General features: G+C 39.6%; 1 protein-coding gene across 1 annotated transcript in view; it reads left to right on the top strand.

Moving 5' to 3' along the window:
* DNAH12 (dynein axonemal heavy chain 12) overlaps positions 1 to 13,118 on the top strand; it is a 176,388-nt gene that overhangs the window by 92,333 nt on the left and 70,937 nt on the right. Inside the window, exons 38-42 of the mRNA XM_054976049.1 lie at positions 872 to 1,038; positions 1,510 to 1,765; positions 4,920 to 5,219; positions 11,004 to 11,182; positions 12,811 to 13,003. Coding sequence (XP_054832024.1) covers positions 872 to 1,038; positions 1,510 to 1,765; positions 4,920 to 5,219; positions 11,004 to 11,182; positions 12,811 to 13,003 — 1,095 coding nt within the window. The remainder of the gene's footprint in view (positions 1 to 871; positions 1,039 to 1,509; positions 1,766 to 4,919; positions 5,220 to 11,003; positions 11,183 to 12,810; positions 13,004 to 13,118) is intronic.

Raw genomic sequence — 13,118 nt, 5'->3', positions numbered from 1 at the left:
GGCCTGAAACTGCATCAATCTCCCTACAGAGATGATCCAGAAATGGAGAGAGAGAGTTCTCCTGGGTTCTCAGTGCCTATCAGTATCATGGTATCTTTAGCAATCACCATGCTGCAATGGGTTTGGAAGGCAGTGGCTTATGCTGCTATAGTCTATACAGCATTCTGTGCTTTTCAAGTGGGATAAAACCATGCATTGCTATCCAAACTGCTAGACAATGTATTATTTGTGTAGTGGGGGCAGGGCAGAATCAGGCAGGTAGTTGCCCCAAGGAAAGATGCTACACAGTGCTGCAAAGGATTTTATTGCTAAGCCGCTTCTTGAGTCATTTCAAACATATATCCTTCCTCAGATGAAATTAACAATTAAAATATAAAAGCAACATTCTACTGTGAACCTGTTAACTCAACTACATCACGTATGCAGTGTGAGCCCCTCCTCCTTCACTTTGAAGCATGTAACAATAGAGCTATTTATGCAATGCCAGCAGTGCCCCCTTCTCTGTGGTATAGGCAGCAGGCAACCCACTGAGCAATACCAAGAAATGCTGCTTTGTTGATCCGAGTTTAGTTATGGCTCATGCCTTAATGGCATGACAGATTCTGACATTGTGTCAATACCAAGATCACTAACAAAAATATTCATATTTGTTTAATTTAAAGATATTTATGTTGATAATATGTCTTTTATACCCAATTAGGTGTGGTTCAGAATCATATATCATACAAAAAAATTTCACAAACAACTGAATAAATAAACCACCTTGTCTTTAAACTGGTGTCTTATAACAAACTATGTATTATTGGTTGTTCTGTATGTTGCATGGTCTGTTTTTAACCAATATGGAAAATGTTCCTCTTTTGTGCTTTAGAACATCATAATGGCCAGGCTTGACAAAAGGCGTAAAGGAATATTTGGACCACCAATGGGGAAAAAGTGTATCATCTTCGTAGATGATATGAATATGCCTGCATTGGAACAATATGGAGCTCAGCCTCCTATTGAACTTCTAAGACAGTTTTTTGACCATGGGATTTGGTAAATATTCATGGTTAAATTCAAGCGGATATTAAAGTAGATTGTTGAATCCTATCAGGAGTATTGAGTTTTGAGGCTATAGTTCTAAAGCTATTTTTGGTATACATTATTAAAGGCAAAGCTGCAGTTTTTCATTATCTTATATTTAAAGTTGAATTTGTAACTGTTGCATAAAAAAGATTCCAGGCTGATGATCTTCAAATTATCAATCTCAGATTCATACCTAGAATAAATTTTATTCTGTTTAGTAATTCTTGCACATCATATGCTAAAACGATTAAAAAAATAAAGCTATGTAGTTAGGCCTTCAGTTTACATGGAGTCTCAGTGAGTTCATATGAAGTGTCCATTCATCTATTTATCTCAGCAGAATCAAAGTCTATGATATTCCTAGGTGTGGAAGTACTAAAGTACATAGGTCTGCCTTATGTTTATCATTGTCTGAATATTATATTTATATTTGTTTTGAAGGTATGATCTAAAAGATACAAATAAAATTGCACTAGTTGATATACAACTGATAGCTGCCATGGGCCCACCAGGTGGTGGAAGAAATCCAGTCACATCTCGTTTCTTAAGACACTTCAACATTTGCACCATTAATTCCTTTAGTGATGAAACAATGATCCGGATTTTCTCTACTGTTGTGTCTTTTTACCTCAGAGTCAATGAATTTGCCCCTGAATATTTCACTGTTGGAAATCAAATTGTCAGTGGTACTATGGAGGTAAGATGCAAACATCTATATGCCACTGTTTATGTGCTTTTTTACTATATTTATTTGCCACATTTCTTCCCTCATAGAACTCAGGGATGTGTCTGTATGTGCATCTCTCATGCATGTGTCTCCCATTCATGCATCCCCAATAACTGGTCTCCCATCCAGTTATTGGCCAAACCCATATCCGAAGTCTTACAAATAATTAGTTTAACTTACGCAGATGGACAACATACTAACTCATATATGTAGTTATGATCTACTAACACATATCTGTAACTTACCACTAAAATCAGCCACTGTACCAGAAGACTGGAGAGTAGGAAATGTTACACTGATTTTAAAAAGGGTTCTAAAGGGGAACCAGGAAATTACAGGCCTGTTAGCCTAATATTTGTCCTGGATAAATTAATAGAAACTGTAATCAAAGACAAAATTATTAGGTGCATAGAGGAACAAAATCAGCATAGTTTCTGCAAAGGCAAATCCTGCCTCCACCAATCTTCTGGAGTTCTTTGAGAAAGTGAACAAGCATGTAAATAAGCAACCCAGTAGACTTTATTTACTTGAACTTTCAAAAGGCTTTTGACAGGGTTCCTCACCAAAGACTCCTGAATAAGCTTAATAGTCATGGAATAAAATGGCAGGTCCACTTATGGATTAAAAACTAGTTTAAAAAGAGGAAGTAAAGAGTAGAAATAAATGGACAGTTCTCACAATGGAGGGAAGTAAGCAGTGGTATCCTTCAAGGTTTGGTATTGGGGCCGGTGCTATTTAATATCTTCATAAATGATCTGGAATAGGAGATGGTGTAGTGGTCAGGTTTGCAGATGACATGAAACTCTTCAGGATGAAAACTAAAGCTGACTGTGCAGAGCTCCAGGAGGATCTCCACAATGGATGAGTGGGCAACAATGTGTCAAATGAAATTCACTGTAGGCAAGTGTAAAGTGAAGCACATTGGAACGAAAGATCCCAAATTCAAGAATATGCTAATAGGATCTGAACTTGCTGAGGCTGATAGGGAAAGAGACCTTGGGTTGTAATTGATAACTCAAGTGAAAGTGTCAACCCAGTGTGTTGCAGCAGTAAAACATGCAAATTCTATGCTGAGGATTATTAGGAAAGGAATTGAAAATAAAATGGCCAGTATTATAATGCTCCTGTATAGATCTATGGTGTGGCCTCATTTGGAATACTATGTGCTATTCTGAAAATGGACATTGTCGAGCTGGAAAAAGTAAAGAAGAGGTCAACCAAGATGATTAGGGGGTTGGAACACCTTTCCTATGAAGAAATGCTGAATAGTCTGGAACTTTTCAGTTTAGAAAAAGATGATTAAGGAGGGACATAATTGAGGTTTATAAAATGCATGGGATAGAGGGTGGATAGAGATAATTTTTCTGCTTCTCCCATAATACTAGAACTTAAGGGCATTCAATGAAGCTGATGGACAGTAAATTCAGAACAGACAAAAGAAAATACATCTTTACATGGCAAGTGATTAAGATTTGGAATTTATTGCCAGAGTGATGTCCACAAGCATAGACAACTTTAAAAGTGGAATAGATAGAGTCATGGAGGATAGGTCTATCAGTGGCTACTAGTCATGGTGACTAAAGGGAACCTTCACATTCAGAGGCAGTAAACATGAATACCTGTGCCAGTAGAAAACTTCAGGGAAATGCATTAGCCTTTATGCCCTGTTGTTGGCCCTCCACAGCAACTGGTTGGTCGCTGTGTGAGACAGGATGCTGGGCTAGCTGAACCACTGGTCTGATCCAGTAATGCTATTCTTATGATAGTTCTATAATGCTTCAGAAAAGTTCTCTTCCCTTCTAGTAGACCTGCTGCTGACTGATTTTTCTATGAGGACTCCATAGATCAAACATCACCCAGATAGGACAGAATATAAAGCTTTAAAATAGGAATGTTTAAGGAACTCATAGAGAGCATGACCTTATTTTACTAGGCTCCTGCTAACCCAAGAGAAAATCCCTATCATCCGGGCTAGTTAATGACAAACAAAGATTTAAGACTGAAGAAAAAGAAACCTGGTCTGAAATTAATTTAGGATACATACCAGGTTGCCTCTAGCACAAGGATTCTGTTTCATGCTTTACCCTCCCCCCTGAAATTTCACCCTTCTTCACCTTCCAGCAGTCCAGTTCCACTGGCAGAAGAGGCAGAAAGTGCAGTTTCCTCCCAATCCCCACTGCAACCTTCAGCCCCCGCCCCCATGACTTATTAGTCCACACAGGTTCTGCAATCCTAAAATAAACTTGACTGGGGTCAAAATAGACTGCTAGGAAAGGAGAAAGTGAGGAAGATTGTGACTGTCAGTGCCTTCAGCTGGTGGATTCCTGGATCCAACTCTTTGACTAGAATAAAGAGATGCTGACAGATCACATCACAATAATAAAGCCGTAGTGATGCTGGGACAAGCTGACCCAAACAGTGCAGCTAGGTTAGGCAAGTCTGTCCCTTGCCATGGTGAGGTGAGGCCAGGTAGGCACATCCCTTGTCTCTCCATGATGAGCCTGGGTCAGGCACAGGTGGGCCAAGAGGATGTAACCTTCATCATGGGTGAACCCTCTTTCCCCATGCCTCTGGATCATGCTTGACCCTCTCTTTGATATGAGGATGCCCTGGTACAAGTGTGACCACTAAATTCAGGTGGCCCCAGTGGGGGGATGGCCCCTGGGGCATTGGCCCACCAGGACTCTTCCTGGCAACCTTACTGACCAATCCCCACCACTGATTCTGATGAGCTCCTCCAAGGACAGGAAATTTTTCAGCTCAGTTATGTGGGCCATAATGAGGCCAGGCGATGTCACAGGGTGGCCCACTTAGCCCCAGTCAAGATCCATTATGGAGCACGTAATTGTTTGAGGTGCGTCCCTCTGTTGTAAGAGATTGCAAGGTCAATGCAGGCATGAGAGTATCGTTTCTCTTACCCACGTTCTATCTTTTATCTCAGAGAATTATTTTTCAAGTGTGGAACCAAACATTTAGGAACCTTGTATATATTCATAATGCTAACTTAAGTACATCAAAGTAATTGGTCTTAAAAGAGGAAACTTTGCTTAAGATGGCACAGTGAAATGTACAAAATTGTTTGAAGCCATTATCTGAATAGTTTATTTTCTTTCCAATACTTCAGGTATATAAGAAGGCGATGCAAAATCTGTTGCCAACCCCAGCAAAATCACATTATACATTTAATCTACGCGACTTTTCACGTGTAATTCTAGGCTGCTTGCTCATTAAAAAGGATTCTGTTCTAAGCAAACAAACAATGATTCGCCTCTTTGTGCATGAAGTATTTCGAGTATTTTATGACCGCCTTGTGAATGATGTCGATAGAGCTTGGCTGTTCAAACTAATGAAAGAAGTTGTGAAAGAACATTTCAAAGAATCATTTGATGCAATATTTACGCATCTGAAAGAATCAAATGCACCTGTAAGTTATTTCACTATTCATTAGAAAATTCCCTCTTGTTTGTCTCGACTATACTCATGTCATTTAATTAACTTTCCAGGGAAAAGAACAAAATCTTAAAATCTAATGTCATGCCACATGATAAGATACAAGCTGCTTGGAGTTTATTTTATTTATGAAAGAAGTTTTACACCAATTCAAAACCACAATTCTTTAAACAGCTCAGGGGAAAAAATCAGTAAAGCCCTAATATGAACACAAGCCGAGACTGCACAGATCAATTTTGCCGGTTCAGTTTGCATACTACAGCATTTTTTTCATGACCATCTACACCAGATTTGCTGCATGAGTAGTCACTCCAGCCACTATGCAGCTTTTCCATGGCTTTATGGTAGGCTGTTTCCCCATGCATACTCTTTATTCCTTTTTTGGTGTTCCACCCTCTTTCCTCTTTTCCCGTCCCTGCCAGCCCACTACATTGTAATTGGCTACTCTCATTTAGCCAGCCACTCCCCCTCCTCTCCTTTCCATTCTTCCCGGCTCTTCTCTTTCCTCTTTAATTTTTTTTAAAAGTCTAGTGCAGGATCAATGAAGTGCTGGTTTGAAAACATAGGAGGAAGTTCCTATTTTATTCTTTTTGCTTTGGCATGGGTGGGACTATTGTATAGAGAGCTAAATATCTGGGTATCAAAAATAAAGACTTTAATGAGTTTTAGAGGGGTGTGAATGGCCTCATACAAGCTGATTCCATGCCTTTCAGCTTGACTTCAGGGAAAGTGAGGAGTTATGTCCCCGATGTAGAAGGAGCTACAATGATAGATTTTCTGATAACTTTAACAAATGGTCCTAACAATAAGAAGGGCAATTATGATATTAGCAACTGAAAAAAAACAGTTAAAACAAAAGTTACAGGAACTGTTACAAAGTTAAAAATAGTAAGTAGTAAGAATTAAAAGAGGCAATTAAAAAACTTATTATTTCTAAATACTTGGAATTTTAAAAAAAATCTTCAGCTGATGCCTGAAGTTCAGGAGTAGGTGTGAAACAAGTGAGTGTGGAGAGTAAGTTCAATAGACTTGGTTCCACTATAAAATTGTTCCTAGAAATAAGTTATTTTCATGCTGTTGAGATACGTTTTATGTAAAGCTGTTCTAGTTAGCATTCTGCACCTGCTGATTTTCATAATATACCTCAAAGGCAGCCCCATGCTGAGTACATTGAAGTAATCTATTCTGGATGTGATCAGAGTATATGTAATTGGCTGAGTCTCACTTTTCCAGGAAAGGATAATGCTGTCAAACCAAATACAGATAGTTAAAGGTACTGTATGTGAATGTCCATCTGTAAAAATGATTCCAACATTATTGCTAAACTAGGGGTATATACTCCCTCTTGGATACATACCTTAATGTGGTGAGGGGGGTTGAGTGTGTTAGTGTAGCTGAAAGCAACACTATCAGGAGCACTGGCTTGGCCAATAGTCTAAACTCCTGGAAGAGTCACTCAAGGCAGAATGGTCAAAGCTAAGACTAAGATTCATCCACCCCCTTCAGGAATCAATGGTCACATCAGCAGAAGTGAACTGAATGTTCCAGTGGTGATGGAAATAGAGGAATTCTTGAAGATTAGCTATTGGGCAGCAGCAGTAGTGGAAGGTGACACTGGCGGAGGATCTTTCACAGACAACAGCAGTGTCACTTCAACTAACCCTGGTTAGTACTGCGAAGCTGAAGAAGGCAATGGTAAACCACTTCTGCTAATCTCTTACCTTGAAAACCCTATGATGAGACAATCCAAAATGAAAAAGATATTGTGCTGGAAAACAGGACCCCCTGGTAGGATGGCACTCAATTGGCTACTGGGGAAGAGCCAAGGACAGGTATGAATAGTGCTATTCTTAATGATGGGACTGGATTAAAGCTGAAAGGACATCCAGTTGCGGACATGAATAGATGCAAAAGGAATGTCCAAAGCTGTGCGACACCCATAATAGGAACATGGAGCATGAGAAGTATGAAAATAGGTAAGCTAGAAATCATAAAACAAGAAATGGAACACTTAAACTCTGCAGTCCTGGGTGTGAGTGAACTAATGTGGACCGACTTAGGACATTTTCAGTCAGAAAATCACACAGTGTTTTACTGTGGAAATGAACTCAAAAGAAATGGTGTTGCTCTAATACTGAGGTGAGACATAGCACAAGCAGTTAAGAGCTACAACACAAAGTCAGACCAAGTAATATCAATCAGACTTCATGGAAAGCCTGTTAACATAACCATCGTTCAAGTTTATGCTCCAAATACGGTTGCTGAGGAGGAAGAACTTTTATGCAAGTGTCCAAGAAGAAATTGATTGTACACCTGATAATGTGCTGATGTGCTGATAATCATAGGTGACTGGAATGCAAAAGTAGGCAATAAAGCAGAATCAAACCTAGTTGGAAAATTTGGACTAGGATCAAAAACTGAAGCAGGAGGAGTAGCTCATAGAATTTTGTGAAGCCAACAACTTGTTCATTGCCAATATGTGCTTCAAGCAACCAAAAAGACAATTGTATACGTGGAAATCACTGGGTGACCAATACAGGAACCAAACAGATTACATCATTGGAAGCAGAAGATGGAGAAGCTCTATCCTCTCAGCTAAAACAAGACCAGGAGCTGATTGTGATACAGATCATGAGCTGCTAATATCAAAAATTAGAATAAAGCTGAAGAGAAACACTAACAGAATCATAGTGCCGAAATACAATCTAAATAATATTCCTGAAGAATGTAAAGACTATGTAAGGAACAGATTTGCAATACCAAGTTTAATGATCGTAAACCAGAAGAACTATGGGCTGAAACCAGAAATATTATCAAGGAAGAATGTGCAAAAACTATTCCTGTAGCCAAAAGAAAGGAGAAGCCTAAATGGATGACTGAGGAAACTCTTAAAATTGCTAAAGACAAATGAGAAGCAAAAGTAAAAGGCGACAGAAATAGGGTCAAAAATCTAAATGCAGCTTTTCAGCACCTTGCACACAAAGACAAAGAAATCTATTATAATAACCAATGCAAAGAAATAGAAGAGAACAACAAAAAAGGAAGAACAAGATATCGGTTCCAGAAGATCCGAGAAATCAAAGGGAAATTCAAGCCATGGCTTGGGATGCTGAAAGATCAACACGAAAATACAGTATGTGATCTGGACAAAATAAAGGAAAGATGGAAACAATACACTGAAGAACTATACAAAAGAGATGAATGACAGATACTTTCAATGAAGAATCTTTTGATGAAGAACCAGAAATCCTAGAAAGTGAAGTAAAAGCTGCACTGACAGCAATTGCGAAAAACAAAGCACCTGGAGTAGATGGAATACAATAGAGCTATTTCAAGCTACAGAAATGGAGTCCATCAGAATCTTAACAAGAATCTGTCAACAAATATGGAAAACAAAACAATGGCCCACAGACTGGAAATGCTCAGTCTACCTCCCAATTAAAAAAAAGGGGATGCCAAAGAGTGCAGCAACTATCAGACAATTGCATTAATTTCCCATGCAAGCAAAATGATGCTCAAAATTCTACAGCAAAGACTCTTACCATATATGAAACAAGAAATACCAGATGTTCAAGCTGGATTCAGAAAAGGAAGAGGCACCAAAGATCACATTGTAAATTTACGATGGCTAATGGAACATACCAGGGAATTTCAGAAGAGAATCAGCCTGTGTTTTATAGATTACAGCAAAGCTTTTGACTACATGGATCATCAAAAGCTATGGAGAGTCTTAAAAGAAATGGGGGTGCCACGACATCTGATTATTTTGATGCACAACCTGTACTCTGGACAAGAGGCTATGGTTAGGACAGAATATGGGGAAACAGAATAGTTTTCAATTGGCAAGGGTGTCAGACAAGGATGCATATTATCTCCCTACCTGTTCTACCTCTATGCAGAGTATATCATAAGGAAAGCTGGATTAGATCTAGAAGAAGGTGACGTGAAAATTGGTGGAAGGAACATTAACAATTTGAGATGTGCAGATGACACCATGCTACTAGCTGAAAATAGTGAAGACTGGACATGACTACTGATGAAGGTTAAAGGAGAAAGCACCAAAGCAGGATTACAGCAGAACATCAAGAAAACAAAAGTAATGACTACTGAGGAATTACACAATTTTAAAGCTGACAATGAGGAAACTGAAATTGTTCAAGATTTTCTATTCCTTGGCTCAGTCATCAACCAACAGGCAGACTTCAATGAAGAAATCAGAAGAAGATTGAGACTTGGAAGAGCAGCTATGAGGGAGTTAGATAAGATCCTTAAAGATAAAGATGTCTCTCTAGGAACCAAGACCAAGATAATCCAAACTATGGTATTCCTTATTGTGATGTATGGATGTGAAAGCTGGACAGTGAAGAAAGCTGACAGGAAGAAAATTGATTCATTTGAAATGTGGTGCTGGAGGAGAGTTTTGTAGATACCATGGACAGCCAAAAAGACAAGTGGGTACTAGATCAAAGCAAGCCTGGATTCTCCCTAGAAGCTAAAATGACAAAACTGAGGCTATTGTACTTTGGTCACATCATGAGAAGACAAGATTATCTGGAAAAGTCAATAATGCTAGGAAAAGTGGAAGGCAGTAAGAAAAGAGGAAGCCCTAAAATGAGATGGCTTCACTCAAAAAAGGAAGGCATGCCCTCCAGTTTGTGGGATATGGGCAAGTCTGTTAATGATAGGATGTTTTGGATGTATCATTCATAAGGTTGCCATAGGTCGGAGGCGACTTGATGGCACATAACATACACACAGGGGTATATAACCTTTTTAAACTGAATGTCATAAAAAGCAGCATCTCCCTGTGAAGATGTTGGTATGCTGGCAAAAACAGGAGTGGGGAGAGATAAGGGTTGCTCTTAACTGTATACATGGGACCAAAGCAAGCCCATGTGCCACTATCAACACTTCAGGGGCTTGCCAGTTGCTTGGGCAGAGAACCAGCTTTGTGTACTGAATTATGGACTTATGGGCTGCTGCGTGGCATGTGTGCCAGAATATGACTGCCTTTGCATTAAGCTATTTATATAGGGGAAGTTCAGTGCTTTCTACTTAATCCTTCATGTCCTGGTTAGTTTTATTGTTACAAGAAGCAACACTTCCGTTTTGTCTTGATCCAGCTTCAGTTAATAGGTCCTCATGCTGCCCATTACTAATTCCAGATACTGATTCAGAATATCCACTGCCTCACTTGAATTAGCTGAAAAGAAGAAATAGAGTTAGATGTCATGTTCATACTGATAATTCTTTCATCCAAATCCTCAGATGACCAGGCTCAGTGGTTTCATGTAGCTGTTGAATAGCACAGGGATAGCCACTTGATAAAGGGCACCAACAGGTCAGCCTTTAAGTCACAACTCTTTTTTCCTTTTGGTAAATTTAAAAAGTAACAGTTTTTTGCATACCTGTGGAGTCACTATATAGAGATTCCCACCTTGTTCATGACTGTCTTTACCTTGTTTACTGTCCTTATCTTGTTTATGATGTTGCTGTTTTTCTGACTGGCATGAGCCACCCCAGGATACTGTTAGCAGTATCCTGCTGTTGGTGATCTGTCACCCAAGAGATTAATCAGATCCACACTCATTCAGTTTCAGTTATGCTACAGCATCAGGTGCTTTCAGACCATTAATTGGGTTCTTATTACGATTCTTGAAGTAGAGCAATGTGGCTTTGCATCTGCTTGATTATAGAACTATTTACATGCAAGCGTATTATAGAATTCTACTACAAGCTGTTCATTTTTGGCCAACAGGTAACTGAAGAAAATATGAGAAATCTGCTGTTTGGAGATTACATGAATCCTGACCTTGAAGGTGATGAAAGACTTTACATTGAAATTCCATCTGTGCAAGTATTCAGTGATATCGTGGAGGTGTGCTTGGATGAGTATAACCAAACTCACAAATCGAGAATGAACTTAGTAATTTTTAGGTGCATCAACTATTACTGTTTATATGATATACTATTTGGGGACTTGTGCAGCTTATTCCTATTTAGAGCAATGATATTTTTGTTTCTTTGTAGCCTGAGTAATACAACTTAGGTTCAGGATGAGTTGAACAGTTTCCTTTGCGCTACAGCACAGTTGCCCTGGCTCTGAGATTCAGGGCTAAATGGGTAAAAAAGTGCTCATCTAACCCTGCACCTGAGCAGTGTGATGCAGGAGGGCAGTATTTTCCAGTCTTTCTTCATGATGTGTGTTTGCCGGGGTGGGGGGTGGGGGGACACTGGAGGTAGGAAATGTATCCCTGACAGTACGCATCATCCTAACCCTAATTTTACACATGCACGTATCACAAGATACTAAAAATTGTTAAGGGGTTTGTCCCCTTCACAATGTGTTCCTTAGATGGGAACCTTTTCCTCTTATCCTGTTTAATTCTATTATTAGTACACTCTTTAGCTTCAAAAGGGTCAGTCCTTTAAAAGCTTAGAGTATTCTGTATTTCTCGGGGTGAATTAGAGCTGGGAGTTCATAGCATGAACTCCCCTTCTAGGATCCTGAAGCTGTTAAGGACTCAGGCCAATTTCCCCTTTTCCTTTTGTTTATTTCCCTCCCCTTTAACTGATATCTAAATGTTCTCTACATTCTATGTTTCCTGGAGAGCAGCAAACATCTTCAATGTTCTTTGTGGGTCGCCCCATTCTGCTTTCCCACTGATAACATAAAACCATCAAGTTCATTATTAGAAGGATTGATTAAGGATTGTTGTGATGCACAGCCCTGGTGACATACCACAGTTCTATTCAGCTCCTCCTACTTGCTCTCAGAGGGGGCTGAAGTCAGGACATAATGGCTGAACCCTAGCCTGTCGGCATTTCCAACCACTGTCAGAGTAGCTGCTGAATCAGCTAGCTGGTCAGATGGGTGTGTGTGTGTGTGACTGCTGCAGCTGTATCAGGGGACTGAGGCCAAACCCAACACGTGGCTGGTCAGTGGGCATGGGAGTGCAGCTCTGGCAAAAGAGATTTTGGTACAGTGATAGACCTTCCTAAGAACCTGGAGGGGAGAGACTGCAGGACAGCCAATATGGGGTGTAGGAGGATCCAGAAAAGACAGTGCCAGACCATGGCCCATGGGAAAGGGTTGAGAGAAAGTCTGGAAGGAGCAAAGAGGCAGAGCAGAAATTACCCCAGCTATAAAAGAGGCTTGGGATCAAAGCTTGGGGAATTTGGACCACTAGGGGAAAGTGATCCCTTCACTGCCCGAGGAGTAGTAGGCTCCTGCAAAGAAGGAGAGAGAGAAGAACTAGGCAGTCACAGTTATGATAAACACAGGACAACCAGCCTATAAACTCAGAATAAAGGCAGAGCAAGAATGAACTTTATGCTGTGTCATCTGTGGTCATGATAAAAGGTCTGTGCAATGTGCTTTTGATCCCAGAGGCCCATACAGTTGTCTGAGAACACCTTGAGATGATTGGGAAATATATTTTGTGGTTGGGATGTAGTATGGACATGGTACATTTTACAAAAAAGAAATAGAAAAAAAGTTTTAGTTAGCATAAACTCAGACATAGGTACTTCTGTTTTTCATTATGTATATATTTCTATGATAGATATGTGCTGGAACATTTGTCTCGCATATGTCGTGTGCTGAAGCAGTCAGGAGGTAATGCCTTACTTGTTGGAATGGGAGGAAGTGGCCGCCAGTCCATGACTCGTTTGGCTACATCCATGGCCAAAATGAGCATTTTTCAGCCAGAAATTTCTAAGAGCTATGGAATAAATGAATGGAGGGATGATCTAAAGGTAAAAATTAAGACTGGTTGGTTTTATACCAGTATTTTTAATTTTTTTAATTGTTCAATGTCATCTTATTCAACAGCTTTAATATTACACCTCTGCGATTTATAATTTTTAAAGA

Source organism: Eublepharis macularius, chromosome 4, assembly GCF_028583425.1.
Source record: "Eublepharis macularius isolate TG4126 chromosome 4, MPM_Emac_v1.0, whole genome shotgun sequence".
Classification (NCBI taxonomy): domain Eukaryota; kingdom Metazoa; phylum Chordata; class Lepidosauria; order Squamata; family Eublepharidae; genus Eublepharis; species Eublepharis macularius.
The sequence above is the reverse complement of the archived record's forward strand: the minus strand, read 5'-3'. Positions and strand labels throughout refer to the sequence as shown.